Here is a 13,577-nt window from a genome sequence, read left to right as displayed (position 1 = left end):
GCCTCACGCCGAAGTCGGAGCTGTGGCCAGAACTCCCGGGAGTCAGCTGGGCAAAGCAGGAGTTCTTGCCGCTGCCATGATGAAGATCAGAACGACACCGTCGGGTCAAGTTCAGAGAGAAAACGGATTCAACTCACTCCTTCCTGCCCAAGTCCCAGAGCGGCTCTCCCTTCAGTCAGGGCAGAGAGCTGACGGGGGCCTTCAAGAAGGAACTTCAGCGTGGCCCTGCCCCCCAGCAGCGCGCCCCCGAGTGTCCTCCACCAGCAGCGCGGCCGGGCGCCCTTCTCCCCTAGCGCCTTCAGAGGTGGTTCTTCATGTGCCGCGTCAGGTTGGAAGACCACCCGAAGGTCTTCCCACAGTCTCGGCACTTGAAGGGCCTCTCTCCAGTGTGGAACCTCCTGTGGCTGAGCAGGTGCGACCTCTTCTTGAACGTCTTCCCGCACGTGCTGCACCTGTGGCACTTCTTCCCGAGGGGCGCGCCCTGCAGGCCCCTGAGCTTGTGGCTCCGGGCACGGGCTTCCTCGCAGCCCTCGGGGGGCTTCTCTCCACTGGCGCCCGACGCCCCCGCGCTCGCCCCCGGGTCCTGAGAGGAAGGCGACTCGGCCAGGCTGCGTTCAGACTGCGCCCTGAAGTGCTTCTTCTCGTGTATGTTCAGGGTATGTCTCCCGATGAAGTCCTTCCCGCACCACTGACACTTAAAAGGTCTCTCTTGCGTGTGGATCCTCTGGTGGTTAACAAGGCGGTATTTTCTATCGAAAGACTTCCCGCACTGGTCACATTTGTAGCGCTTCTCCCCGCTGTGTATCCCGTTATGATCCAGGAGGGATCGCTTGCGCGTGAAGGACTTCCCGCATTCCTGGCACCAAAAGCGTTTCTTGTCGGGGAGGTTCTGTGGCTGCGGGTTTGGGGCGCTGTGGCTCTCACGGCACTCGTACTGCCTCTTCTTCAGAGAGTGAACCCTCTGGTGTCGGGAGAGGTTGGAGCTCCACCTGAAAGCCTTCCCACACTCCCTGCACTTGTAAGGCCTCTCTCTGGTGTGAATCCTCTGGTGAATCAGGAGAAACGAGTGATTGCGGAAGACTTTGCCACATAGGCCACACGTGTAGGGTTTTTCTGTGGCGGGATCGCTCTGAGGAACCTGAAAGGCTCTGTCCTCACTAAGAGACGGTCCCTCCTCAAGATTTCTCTTGGTGTCATGCTGCTGCTTGTGAAAAATCAGAGCTGACCTGTGGGTAAACTCTTTTGCACAGTCACTGCATCGGAACCGTCTCCCATGTGTGTGAGTCTTCTGGTGAGCGAGGAGAGATTCCTTCTGGGGAAAAGTCTCACCACACAGCTGACAGAGAAAAGCTTCTTCCACAGTGGGGCCATCCTGGGGCTGAGTGCAGGCTGAGGTCTGGCCGCCGGCCTCTGTGCTGCCGTCTTGGCCACAGAACTTGTCCTCATGGTAAATCCGTACATGGCGAGTGAAGTTCGACCTCCACCTAAAGGTCTTCCTGCATTTGCTGCACTTATAGGGTTTCTCCTGGGTGTGAATCCTCTGATGCTCCAGAACATACGACTTACAGTGAAAGGACTTCCTGCACTGGCTGCAGTCGAAGACTTTTCCTCCAGTTTGGTCTCTCAAGGGATGAGCAAAGCCGGAGTCACAGGCGAGGGCCCCTTCACACTGACCAGCGTGTGCAGCGCTCTGCTTGGCGTGGGTCTCCTGGTGCAGGCGGTAGGCAGACATGCGCTGGAAAGCCTTGTCACACAAACCGCACTTGTGGGGCTTCACCCCGCTGTGGATTTTCTCATGCCGGATACAGTTGGAGCTCCAGCGGAAAGCTTTGCCACACACCCTGCACTTGAACGGTTTCTCCTGTGTGTGAAGCCTCTGGTGACACTCGAGGTAAGAACTGCAGCTGAAGGCCCTGCCACAGTCACTGCACTTATATCCTGACCTCGTGTGGAGACTGTCCTCATGTGGGTGGGGAGAGCCAAGGCGCAGGCTCTTCTCACACGCGTCCGTCGTGTTGTAACTGAGGATCCTCTGGTAGAGGCTAAACGTGCCCACGATGTGTCCGACGCCCTTCCCGAACTCCTTGCAGGAACCCCCTCTGAAGTGCCTCCCATGGCCGTGTCTGTAGGACAGCTTTCTCCTGGGAACTCTGAAGTATAGGATGTGCTTTGACGCACTGCTTCTCCCCGGCTCTTCAGACCCTCTCGCAGCCCCATGGCTGACACTGGTCTCTTCTTCCTCGCTCTTCACCAGTGTGGGTCCATGCTGCTCCTGTGACCTGCTCTTCCGGTCAACAGACTCTCTGAACAATGTCCCCTCAGCAGTAGTCACCGTATGACATCCAGATGGCATCACTGGGGTTTCTGCTTCTTCTGAAGGTTTGTTTCTTAAGACGGGCTTATTTCTTTTAATCCAGAGCTCACAGCCTAACACAGAATAAGACACAAGAGAATGAACTCTTGTTCTGTACTTGGAACAGAGAAAACCAAGAGACACTTGGTGGAGACTCTCTTGTTGACTGCGAATGCCTTTATCAAACAGTCAGGGATGAGCTAAACAAAACTGGAGAATGTCCCAGGTGACAGAGAAGACAAAGGCGAAGGAGACAGGCACAGCAGCCAGACGTGTGCAGAAACCCTGTCTGCTTGAAGGGACTGCTGAGCAGCGGGAGGAGGGGAAAGGGTCACGTCACAAGCACGTCACGTGGCGGGAAGGCCCCTAGAGCCTCTGAAAGGGCCTGGCTGACAGGCCTGGAATCAACTCTGTCCCGGGACATGAGCAAGCACAGAGGAGCAACAGATGAGGCGAGGAGGGAAGCCAAGGACAGGAAGGGCGGGCACGGGGAGCCAGCTGACGGGGAGCCGGCACAGGCTGGAGGGGAACAACAGTGTGTGGAGACAGGAAGAAACACCTCGGTGAGCAGGTGCCGAGTGGACAGCTGGAGAGGGGCCAGGCAGAAGTAAAGGTGCGGCAACAGGAAGGACAGAAGCCCGGGAGCCCAGCACTCCTTAGCAGTCCATGCAGGGAGCCAGCCTGCATGGACTAACGGAAGGAACTCTTAGCTTACGGAAGACACTTGAAGGGGAAGAGCATAGCACCACCACAACCAGAGCTGTGAGTGCTCTGATAAGACGAGATTAGAGTAAGAGAAACAGAGGGAGGCAGGGGGAGAGCAGGTGCGCGAGGAACAGACCTGAGCAGTTTTCAGTGGGACCCACCTGCAGGGGCAGCTCCTGGTTTCCTCGTGGGCTGAGCCCCCTGGACACTCAGGGCCCAGGGGTCCTGCGCCTCCAGCCAGGAGATCAGGGCAGGCTTGCTGGACGGCCCCGCTGCAGAAGAGAAGGCGTTGAGATGGGAGGGGAAGGCAGGTGGGTCACTCTCAACTACATTCCAGAACCTCTCGGTCCTGAGGTCTCCTGGGAAGGAGGGAGAAGCCAAGGAATCAAGTAGAAGCAGCTAGGGAAGGAGACCGAGGGAGTCACGTGAGAGTGAGTGAACTCCGCTACGGGGACTCTAGGCCACGGCGACAGCGTGATGCTCTGCAGAAAGGCTTTGCACTAAAGGTCCCAGGTTCAACCCCTAGCACTACCCTAAGTCAGAGCTGAGCAGTGCTCTGGTTAAAACAAAACAGGCAGAGGAGGCAGCACAGTGGTGGTTAGATAGTGGTTATGAAAGCAGACTCACGCCTGAGGCTCTGAGGCCCCAGGTTCAATCCCCTGCACCACCATGAGCCAGAGCTGAACAAGGCTCCGATAAAAAAACGAAACTAGGTCATCTCTAGAGATGGGAACCACACGACCACGGAATCAGCTGACACAGGTCAACACTGTGGATGCCTACGGGGACTAGGGTCTCAACACACACAGCCCGGCTTCTCCAGTAACCCGGCTTAACAGGCATCACAACCCTCATCTGTCTGTCAGGAGACTCGCTGGCTAGGTAGTCAGACTAGCTGCTTCAGAGACCGACTCAGACCTGTCAGGCCCCTTCCTCTGGAGGCACAGGGTGACGGGGGCAAGAGCAGGCGGCTCACCCAGAGAAGCCACGTTCCTGTGGTTCTCCAGCATCACGTCCCGGTACAGGTTCCGCTGAGCGGGGCAGAGCCATCGCCACTCATCCTGGGAAAAGGTCACCTCCACGTCCTTGAAAGTCACCGCCTCCTGAAAACACACAGTCCTGTGCTGGCCACTGAGCGCCACCGTCAGGAGCAGGGAATCGGGGCAGGAGAGAGCAGGGAGAAAGAGTGGGCGTCACCCAGCAGGGCGACCTGAGCGCTCGCAGTGGCCGAGCCAGGGGAAGGAAGGCGCAGTGCTTACCTGAGGCTGCGCTGCTGGCTCCCCTCCTAGGCCCCTCTCTCTCTGGGAAAGGGCAGGCGCCTGAGCAGCAGAAGCATCTGGAAGTGAAGAAAGAGCCTTTAGGTGCCGGTGCACCTGGCTGGGCGCACACATTACAGTGCGTGAGGATCCGGGTTCGAGCCCCTGGTCCCCACCGCAGGGGGAAGGCTCTGCGAGTGGGGAAGCAGCACCACAAGTGTCTCTCTGTCTCTCTCCCTTTCTATCACCCCCTTCCTCTCCATTTCTGCCCCTGTCCAATAAATAAATAAAGACAACAAAATCACAAAAAGAAACAGCCTTCAAACTGTGTTGCCCAGGTCGAGGCACCCTGCTGAGACGCCCCCAAGAGGGCTCCTGCAGCCCCAACAAGGCCTGGACGCCATGTTCCCCGGGGCCTGCCGAGGCCTGAGGAGAGGTGGGGATGGGAGTGCCGTGGAGGAAGCTGAGCAGATGGGCCAGAGAGCACGGGAGGGACACAGGAGGGCGCGGAGTGCGCACAGACGGTGAGGAGACGCCGCCTAGGGAATGCTGGCGGCGCGGCATCCAGTCGGGGTATCCAGTCGGGGTCCGAGCCAGGCGGTAAGTACCGGGAGGCCCAGCCAGGAAGTCATGCGGTCCCGAGGCGCAGGGGGGCTCCGGGCGGCCCCGCAGAGCAGAGCCACTCCTGGGCGACGAAGTGGGGGACTGTGGCCCTGTGGCCTGCAGGGCGTCCGTACCCATCCGATGCACATCTGCGCTCTGGGCAGGGGCTGGCACTTCCTGCTAAGAGGAAAAAAACGTCCTGAGAGGATTCCCATGGGAATCAGAAAGCGCACTCCAGAAAAGCGGCCATTTGGTCAAATCCCTACATGGCAGAGGCCTGGCGAAACCCAGTCAGGTCCTCAGGACCTCCAACCTGGAGATGAAGCCCAAGGAGGCCCCCCGCCCCTAAACCTTCCTGGGCTGCAGTGGGGCCACGGGGCGGCTAGCACTCGGGGCCGGGCGGTGGCGCACCTGGTTGAGCACGCGTTACAATGCACAAGGACCCCACTTCGAGCCCCCAGTCCCTACCTGCAGGGAGAAACTTTGCAAGTGCCTCTCTCCCCCTTCTCTCTTGATTTCTGGCTGTCTTCAATAAACAAATAAAGATAATACAAAAACAAACAAAAAAAGCACTGAGCGAGTCATCGAGAGCACCGTGGTCCGGCGTGGGGCTGCACTGACTCCCTGCCAGCAGCTCAGTCCCACTCCCGTCCTGGAGCGGGAAGAGCAGCAGCCGCTCAGGAGACGCAGCGGCTGGAATCCTGCACCAGAGCCCCAGGTCCCAGGTTTGGTCCCCAGCATCATGTGCTGTACTTCTCGTGTTTTCTCTCTGTGTTAATAAACAGATAAAGCTTCTTGTAAGTCACTTTTTTCTTTCTTTTTATTCTTTTTTAATTGATACTTATTATTGGATAGAGACAGAGAGAAATTAAGAGGGAAGGAGGAGACCAAAAGGGAGAGAGACAGAGACAATTAGAGGCCCGCTTCACCACCCATGAAGCTCCCCCTGCAGGTGGGGACCAGGGGCTTGAACCCAAATCTTTTTTTTTCTATATCAGACTGGAGGAACTTAACTCCGGGCATTAAACTCCCAGCACGTCACAGCTGAGACGCATCAACTGAGCAGTGGCTAATGTCTCTCAGCGTCAGGCTACGGTGTAGCGACCTGATACGCCTAATGGCCCCTAAGCAGCAGGCCTGCTCCCACCCTGCAAGCTCACTGCTGAAGCAGCGCGGGCTACAGAGTCGGCCACAGAACCAGAAGAGAGGGCTGAGTGCAGACAGCGGCACAGCCTAACCAGCAGAGCGCAGGGAGGAGAAGGCCTTCCACCTGACCGAACTAGTCCCCGTCTCCGGTGGAGACGAGCGTGGGAGTCCCGGCCAAACCAATGAGCCTTCTCTGGCTGTGACGACAGTTCTCTCCGTGAGGATGGAGGAATCCTAGCCTGCGCCATGAAACATCTCACGCTAAGCCACTAAAGACGGTGAACTCGTCAGAGTGATCTGCTCTGGGTCCTCCCAAAGAACAGAGAAGCTGAACAGAAGAGCGGGGCCAAAGGAATTCAGGGGCAGACTTGAACCACGAAGTAATTCTGTGATTTTATTCTGTTTCTTCCCTTTGTCCGAACACAGCTCAGTGGCGGCTGATGGCGGTGCTGGGATTCATCATGTCTGCATCTCCTTTTAATCGGAGGCTCTGGAAGGCAGAAAGTCTGGGCAAGAACTCCGGTGTGCTGGGAAGTTCAAGACTGGGGAGACTGTGGGCTGGACCCTGCTGGCGCGTGTCAGAGTGATGACTTGATTCTCTCTCCTTTTCCCTCTCTCTCCTTCCCTCTTTCTCCTCTACCATTAATAAACAAGTCTTTTTTTATTATTTTATTTTCTAAAGTACTTTATTTATTTTATCTTTGAGAGAGATACAGAGAGAGAAAGACACAGAGAGAGACAAACAAATCTTTTTTTAAACCGTGGTCTTCACACCAAGCTTGAGGTGTCGACCTCACAACTCCTCCAACCTAGCGAGACCTTTCCTGACACACGGGCCCGACGGCAGAGTCACAGAGACGAGGCACGAGCTTGGGCCCCGGCCCCGGCCCCGGCACGTGGCTCTGCGAACAGGGGCGATTACAGACTCGGAGTAAAGGGCTGAGACCTCATGAGCCTGGCGTCCTAGCAGAAAGGCCTAAAGCAGGCAGCATAAATCCTCTGGCCGATTAGATTGGCCTAGTAAGCTCAGTAACTGAGTAGAAAGGCCAAAAGCAGGCAGACCCCACAAACCTAATACTGAGTGGATAACAAATGACACGCAGCACTTTAGCAACTGGGAGAAAGTCTAAACTCCTCAGATAAAGAAAAAACTAAGGGTGGGGGTAGACAGCATAATGGTGATGCAAAGAGACACGCCTGAGGTTCCTAAATTCCAGGTTCAATCCCCTGCACCGCCATAAGCCAGAGCTGTGAGCAGTGCTCTGGTAAACAAAATAAAACATATTTTATTCACGAGTGGTGAAGCTAGGCTACAAGTGTCTGTCTCTCTCCCTCTCTGTATCCTCCCTTCTCAACTGATGTCTCTATCTAATAAATACATATTTAAAAGGAGAAGAAAAGGAAAAACTACAAGGGGCCAGGCGGGGGCACATCTGGCTGAGCGCACACATCACAGTGCGCAAGGACCCGGGTTCAAGCCCCCGGTCCCCACCTGCAGGGGGAAGCTTCATGAGTGGTGAAGCAGGGCTGCAGGCATCTCTTCTTTTCACACTCTATTTTTCTTTTTAAGGAGGGGAAAGGAGGGGAGGGGAGGGGAGGGGAATGGAGGGGAGGGGAGAGGAGGGGAGGGGGTAGAGGAGAGGAGAGGAGAGGAAGAGAGGAGAGGAGGGAAGGGGAGGGGAGGGCAGGGGAGGGGAGGGGAGGGGAGGGGAGGGGCAGGGGAGGGGAGGGGAGGGGAGGGCCAGGCAGGGCGCGTGTGTCGCAGACACTGAGAACCTCGACATGCTCCGGCGGCTGTGTTACTGCGAACCATGAGCTGCCTGCCCTCCACAGAAAAACAAAACCCTAAGTGAGCTCCTAGCAATAAAAATGAAAATTAAAGCGAGCTCTCTCAGAAAGCCGTCCTTCAACTCTGGCCTCTTCGTCCTGGGCCGCCCCTCAGTCTTCCTGCCCTCTCCCCGAGGACGCAGAGCATGGCGGGCTGAGGGCCTGAGGGAGTCGGACCCCAGCTGCCTGCTCCCGCACCAGCCTGTCATCAGCCGTGAGGGAGAGTCCGCGGAGCCCCCGCCCCACCTGCAGGGAAGCGCCCTGAGGCGAGGCAGGGCCGCAGGGTCTCTCTGCAGAGTCTCTCTGCCACCCTCGTCGCTGGCCACTGCGGGGCCTCCGCCTCTCTGAAGCTGGGTCACTCCCGCGGTCACTCCCTGCTGCCACTCACCCTCACCCTCAGTCACCCTCACAACCCTCAGTCACCCTCACCGTCACCCTCACCCTCACACTCACCCTCACCCTCACAGTCACCCTCACAGTCACTGTCACTCTCACCCTCACACTCACAGTCACCCTCACCCTCACAGTCACCCTCACAGTCACTGTCACCCTCACCCTCAGTCACCCTCACCCTCACACTCACCCTCACACTAACAGTCACCCTCACCCTCACAGTCACCCTCACCCTCACAGTCACCCTCACCCTCACACTCAGTCACCCTCACCCTCACCCTCACCCTCACAGTCACCTTCACCGTCACCCTCACACTCACCCTCAGTCACCCTCACCCTCACCCTCACCCTCACAGTCACCCTCACCCTCACACTCAGTCACCCTCACCGTCACCCTCACCGTCACCCTCACCGTCACCGTCACCCTCACACTCACCCTGGGCGGCGGCGTTGACAGGCCGGCGAGGTCCCCGTGCAGCTCCTCCAGCAGCGCCGCGGCCTCCTCGCCACTGCCGGGCCGGTGCAGCTGCACCCAGGCGCGGAGCTCGGCGGGCAGGATGCTGAGGAACTGCTCCAGCACCAGCAGCTCCAGGATCTGCGCCTTGGACAGCGCGTCGGGCCGCAGCCACCAGCGGCACAGCTCCCGCAGGCGGCTCAGCGTCTCCGCGGGCCCGGCCGACTCGTGGTAGCGCAGCTGCCGGAACAGCTGGCGGAACAGCTCCTGGCCCGCGCGGTTGTGCGTCTGTGGCCTGTGCGCGGCCTCGTCCCCGTCCTCCCGCTGGACCTTCCGCAGGCCTCTCCGCCTCCTGAAGGCCCGGGCCTGCGCCGGCCGGACGGCTCCCCGCCCGGCCGGAGACATCACGCCGCAGGAGGCGAGCAGGGACAGGGCAGGGCAGGGCAGGGCAGGGCAGGGGCAGGGCAGGGGCAGGGCAGGGGCAGGGCAGGGGCAGAGACAGGGACAGAGACAGGGGCAGAGACAGGGGCAGGAGTAGAGACAGGGGCAGAGACAGGGACAGGGGCAGGGGCAGGAGTAGAGACAGGGGCAGGGGCAGGGACAGGGACAGGGGCAGGGGCAGGAGTAGAGACAGGGGCAGGGGCAGGGACAGGGGCAGGGGCAGGGGCAGGGGCAGGAGTAGAGACAGGGGCAGGGGCAGGGACAGGGGCAGGGGCAGGGACAGGGGCAGGGGCAGGAGTAGTGACAGGGGCAGGGGCAGAGACAGGGGCAGAGACAGGGGCAGGAGTAGAGACAGGGGCAGAGACAGGGACAGGGGCAGGGGCAGGAGTAGAGACAGGGGCAGGGGCAGGGACAGGGGCAGGGGCAGGGACAGGGGCAGGGGCAGGAGTAGTGACAGGGGCAGGGGCAGAGACAGGGGCAGAGACAGGGGCAGGAGTAGAGACAGGGGCAGAGACAGGGGCAGGAGCAGGGGCAGGGGCAGGGGCAGGGGCAGGCCGGTCCTCAGAACCGCTCTTCGGCGCCGCGGTGGCCCTCGCCGTCTGCCGGGACACGAGGCGCGGCCGCCGGGCGCGGACACAGGGGAGGCGCAGCTCCGTCCCGACGGGCCGGCCGGCCGGAGCACCTGCAGGCACACGCAGACACACGTGTCTCCACGGCCCGGGCGGGGCGGCTCGGGAAGCCCGTGAGCCCCGCACTCCCGTCCCGCAGCCGCGGCGGGAAGAGGCTTCCTCGCAGAACGCAGGGACGGACAGATGCGCCACGGCGCCAGCGGCTGCAGGAGGCTCAGCACCACGCAGAGGCCGGAGCCGTTCTCTCCAAATGCATCTCCAGTCTAACGTCACCTCGACTGAAGAGCAGCATTCCCGGCGAGATTCCCGCAGACCTAGATGAGCTCCCTGGAAAACGTGCGGCGAGTGGGCTGGGGAGACGGCCGGCTACCCGGAGACCCTCCCGCCTGAGGCCGCTGGCGGGACAGCTGCTGCCCAGTGACTCGTCTGCTCCCAGCGCCACAAGCCGGAGCTGAGCAGCACTTGGCCTCTGGACCTTAATCTCTTTCATTAAAAATAAAAAACGGGGTCGGGTGGTAGCACGGGTGGCGCAAAGCGCAGGCACCGGCGTAAGGATCCCGGTTCGAGCCCCCGGCTCCCCACCTGCAGGGGAGTCGCTTCACAGGCGGTGAAGCAGGTCTGCAGGGGTCTGTCTTTCTCTCCCCCTCTCTGTCTTGCCCTCCTCTCTCCATTTCTCTCTGTCCCATCCAACAACAACATCGACAGCTACAACAACTACAACAACAATAAAAAAAAAAAAAAAGGGCAACAAAAGGGAAAATAAATAATAAGAAATTTAAAATGAAATAAACCACAGGGGCCCGGTGGTGGCACACCTGGTTAAGCACACGTTACAGTGTGGAAGGACCCAGGTTCAAGGCCCCGGTCCCCACCTGCAGGGGGAGAGCTTCACGAGCGGTGAAGCAAAGCTGCAGATATCTCTCTGTCTCTCTCCCTCTCTATCTCCCCATCCCCTCTCAATTTCCCCATCTCTATCCAATAATAAATATATATTTAAATATGTAACAAAGTAAATTGAAAAAATAAAATGTGTAAAGTCAAAGAGAACACAGTAGCTAAAACTATTTTGAAAATAAAGTATGAGGAACCATTCTGTTTTGATTCCAACGTAAAGACCTCCAGCAATCAAGACTATGTGGGATTAGTGGAGAGAGAGGCGCGTGAATCAGAACAGACTAGGCTCAGGGCTGGGGGCTAGGAAACCTGGTAAAGAGTGTGCGCCTCACCAAATACAAGGCCCTGGGCTTGAGTCCCAGCAGAGCATGGGAGGACCACACTTATAGGGGAAGCTCCCACAGGTGGCGGAGTGGTACTGTGGCATCTCTTTCTCTCACATCTCTATCTAAAAAAAAAAGTGAAAAAAACCACGCAGATCTGGGAGCAGTCAAGTTGTACAGGGACAGACCTCAGCACTGCACACACACTGAACAGACCACACAGACGTGTCCGACCGACTTTAACACCACACTCAGATGCTGAGCACGACTCCACTACACGAGCGTGTGGAACCCGGCACCTGGCAGCTGGGGAGGTGCGATGGGCGGAGTGGGATGAGGGAGGGCGATCTGGCTCCAGCACTTAGGCTGAGAGGGGTGCACTGTGGCCGCTCTGATCTTCCAAAAAAAAAAAAGGAATCACAATTCGGAAACTACTAGTCTAGCTTCTCAATCAACTCCTTGACTTCTTTTATGATTCTTGAGCGCTCAGGTTCCCTCAGGAACAGCAGAACTTGACGGAAAGGCCAGCGCTTGGCACAGCCCCCTCATGTGGAAAGTAAGCCCCCCACGATGCTGCTCAGGACTGAACACAGATGCTGCCGGGAGACGCACGTCCTGCCTGTATCTTACGAAGGCGCTTCTTTCCGAGTGAGCAAAGTCTGTAAGGTCCCAGCTGTCTCTCACCACAGCGCTTCTGTCCGAGTGAGCAAAGTCTGTAAGGTCCCCGCAAGGCTCCAGGGGACTGTTTTCTCCCCGCTCCCCCAGGCGCTGGCAGTGCCGGGGAGGGTCTCTGCAGCCCACCCACCGGCCAGTCTCCACCGCGTCCAGCTCCTCCTCCCTCCCGTGTCTCCGGCCTGGGTGCGGGGCCACGTGGGCTCTGAAGCAGCAGGACGTCGCCCATCACCGTGGGCTGGAAACACAGGGCGGCTCGGAGGCGGCTGCTACCACGCTCTTCTTCGAGTGAGCGTCTGTCCGTCCGTCTTCAGTCCTACGCCGACTTCTTCCCTAGACGCTCTACCCGGAGTCAGGAGCGACCACCGCCTGCTTCAGCTGCGGCAGCCTGGCTGGGTGGCGCCGCCCTGCCTGGGGCACCCGCCTTCCTGCGCACCCCAGAGCAGGAGAGCAGGGCGGGTCCCCGAAGGTGGCTGCAAAGCCAGGTGCGTGAGCTTCTGTGGCCCGTCTGCCTGCAGCTGTGAGCTCTGCGCTTTGAGGAGAAGCCTGCTACCTCTGCTTTAAAAGTAAGATCGATGCAACACGCGACACTCACGCTTGCAGAGGAGTGCAGCCTCGTGGGGGGAAGGGGCAGAAAAGCAGACTCCACGCCACAGCGAGACTCCGGGCTGCGGGTTCAGGTCCTGGGACCGGATGGCAGAGGACCGAGTGGGGTCGTGGCAAACTGGGCAACGCTACCGTGTACCAGCCGCTGAGTCTACTGTGGGCCGTAAAGCATCAACCCCCCAATAGAGAAATGGAAAAGCACGAAAGGGCACCGGGCGGTGGCGCAGTGGGTTAAGCGCCCGTGGCAGAAGCGCAGGGACCGGCATCAGGATCCCGGTTCCAGCCCCCGGCTCCCCACATGCAGGGAGTCGCTTCCCAGGCGGTGAAGCAGGGCTGCAGGTGTCTGTCTTTCTCTCCCCCTCTCTGTCTTCCCCTCCTCTCTCCATTTCTCTCTGTGCTATCAAGAAAGAAAGAAAGAAAGAAAGAAAGAAAGAAAGAAAGAAAGAAAAGTGTTAGATGCAGTAGTTTTAAAGTTCTGAGTATAGTTGCTTTTCTGCTTATAGCGTGAGATGGAAAATTCCTGTACCCCCTACACAGGGCGAAAGTCACCACCCCTACGCAGGAGCGAGTCGTCAGTTTTCTCTTAGAGGAAACAGCTAGCCTAGCCACAAACCCAAGTCAGCTCAAGGCTGATGAAACTCAACCGCCTGAGGCCAGATGGTCTTAGTCGATACCTGAAAGTGTGGTAACCCTGTTTTACACAGAGGCTTGAAATTAGACAAATCCAATAGGTTGCTTAGTGTGTCGCAATGTTTGAAATGACGAGATCCCGCGTTTTCTATAAAGTACCACTGAATAAGTTGTAAAATCCTTGTTTTGCATGACCCGCCCCTTAGAGTGTGCTCTGAAATCCTATAAATTGTGTGTTTGAGCTCGGTTCGGGGTCGAGCTGGTGGACTGCTGTCAGTCACCTCTCGCCCGGATTCGAATTCGTGAATAAACATCTTCTGCTTCCTTGCAGTGGATGGTGGTTTGATTTTGCTGCTAACGGAAGGAAGGAAGGAAGCAAGGCCGGCGTGTGCGCAGCTGGGATTCAGACGCAAGCAGGTGGGGTGGCAGCAGCCCTGTATAAGGCGCCCACGGGGCTCCCAGCCGCAGGTTCAAGTCCCCGCACCCGGTGAACAGACAGACGCCAGCAGGGTCCGGGACAGGGGCGGGAGGGAGGCGCCGGGCGGCCGGCTGAGCTGAGCCCCGACGACGTGGTGCAGCGGGCGGAGCGGGGAGGGGGCGGAGGCCGCACAAGGTCGCCCCAGACTCGGACACCCCCCCCCCCCG

General features: G+C 58.6%; 1 protein-coding gene across 2 annotated transcripts in view; it reads right to left on the bottom strand.

Annotated features, from left to right (window-relative positions):
• Positions 1–9,165, bottom strand: part of ZNF445 (zinc finger protein 445) — a 286,584-nt gene extending 277,419 nt beyond the window's left edge. Inside the window, exons 1-6 of one of the 2 annotated variants that reach the window (XM_060204850.1) lie at positions 8,720–9,165; positions 4,923–5,097; positions 4,318–4,394; positions 4,035–4,161; positions 3,220–3,330; positions 262–2,427 (exon numbers count right to left, since the gene is read on the bottom strand). In XM_060204850.1, coding sequence (XP_060060833.1) covers positions 299–2,427; positions 3,220–3,330; positions 4,035–4,161; positions 4,318–4,394; positions 4,923–5,097; positions 8,720–9,142 — 3,042 coding nt within the window. In that variant the 5' untranslated portion in view covers positions 9,143–9,165 and the 3' untranslated portion in view covers positions 262–298. The remainder of the gene's footprint in view (positions 1–261; positions 2,428–3,219; positions 3,331–4,034; positions 4,162–4,317; positions 4,395–4,922; positions 5,098–8,719) is intronic. The other variant, XM_060204851.1, reaches the window with a different exon arrangement.
• Between the last annotated feature and the right edge of the window lie 4,412 nt (positions 9,166–13,577).

This window comes from Erinaceus europaeus, chromosome 12, assembly GCF_950295315.1.
Source record: "Erinaceus europaeus chromosome 12, mEriEur2.1, whole genome shotgun sequence".
Classification (NCBI taxonomy): domain Eukaryota; kingdom Metazoa; phylum Chordata; class Mammalia; order Eulipotyphla; family Erinaceidae; genus Erinaceus; species Erinaceus europaeus.
This window is presented reverse-complemented; position numbering and strand designations above follow the sequence as displayed.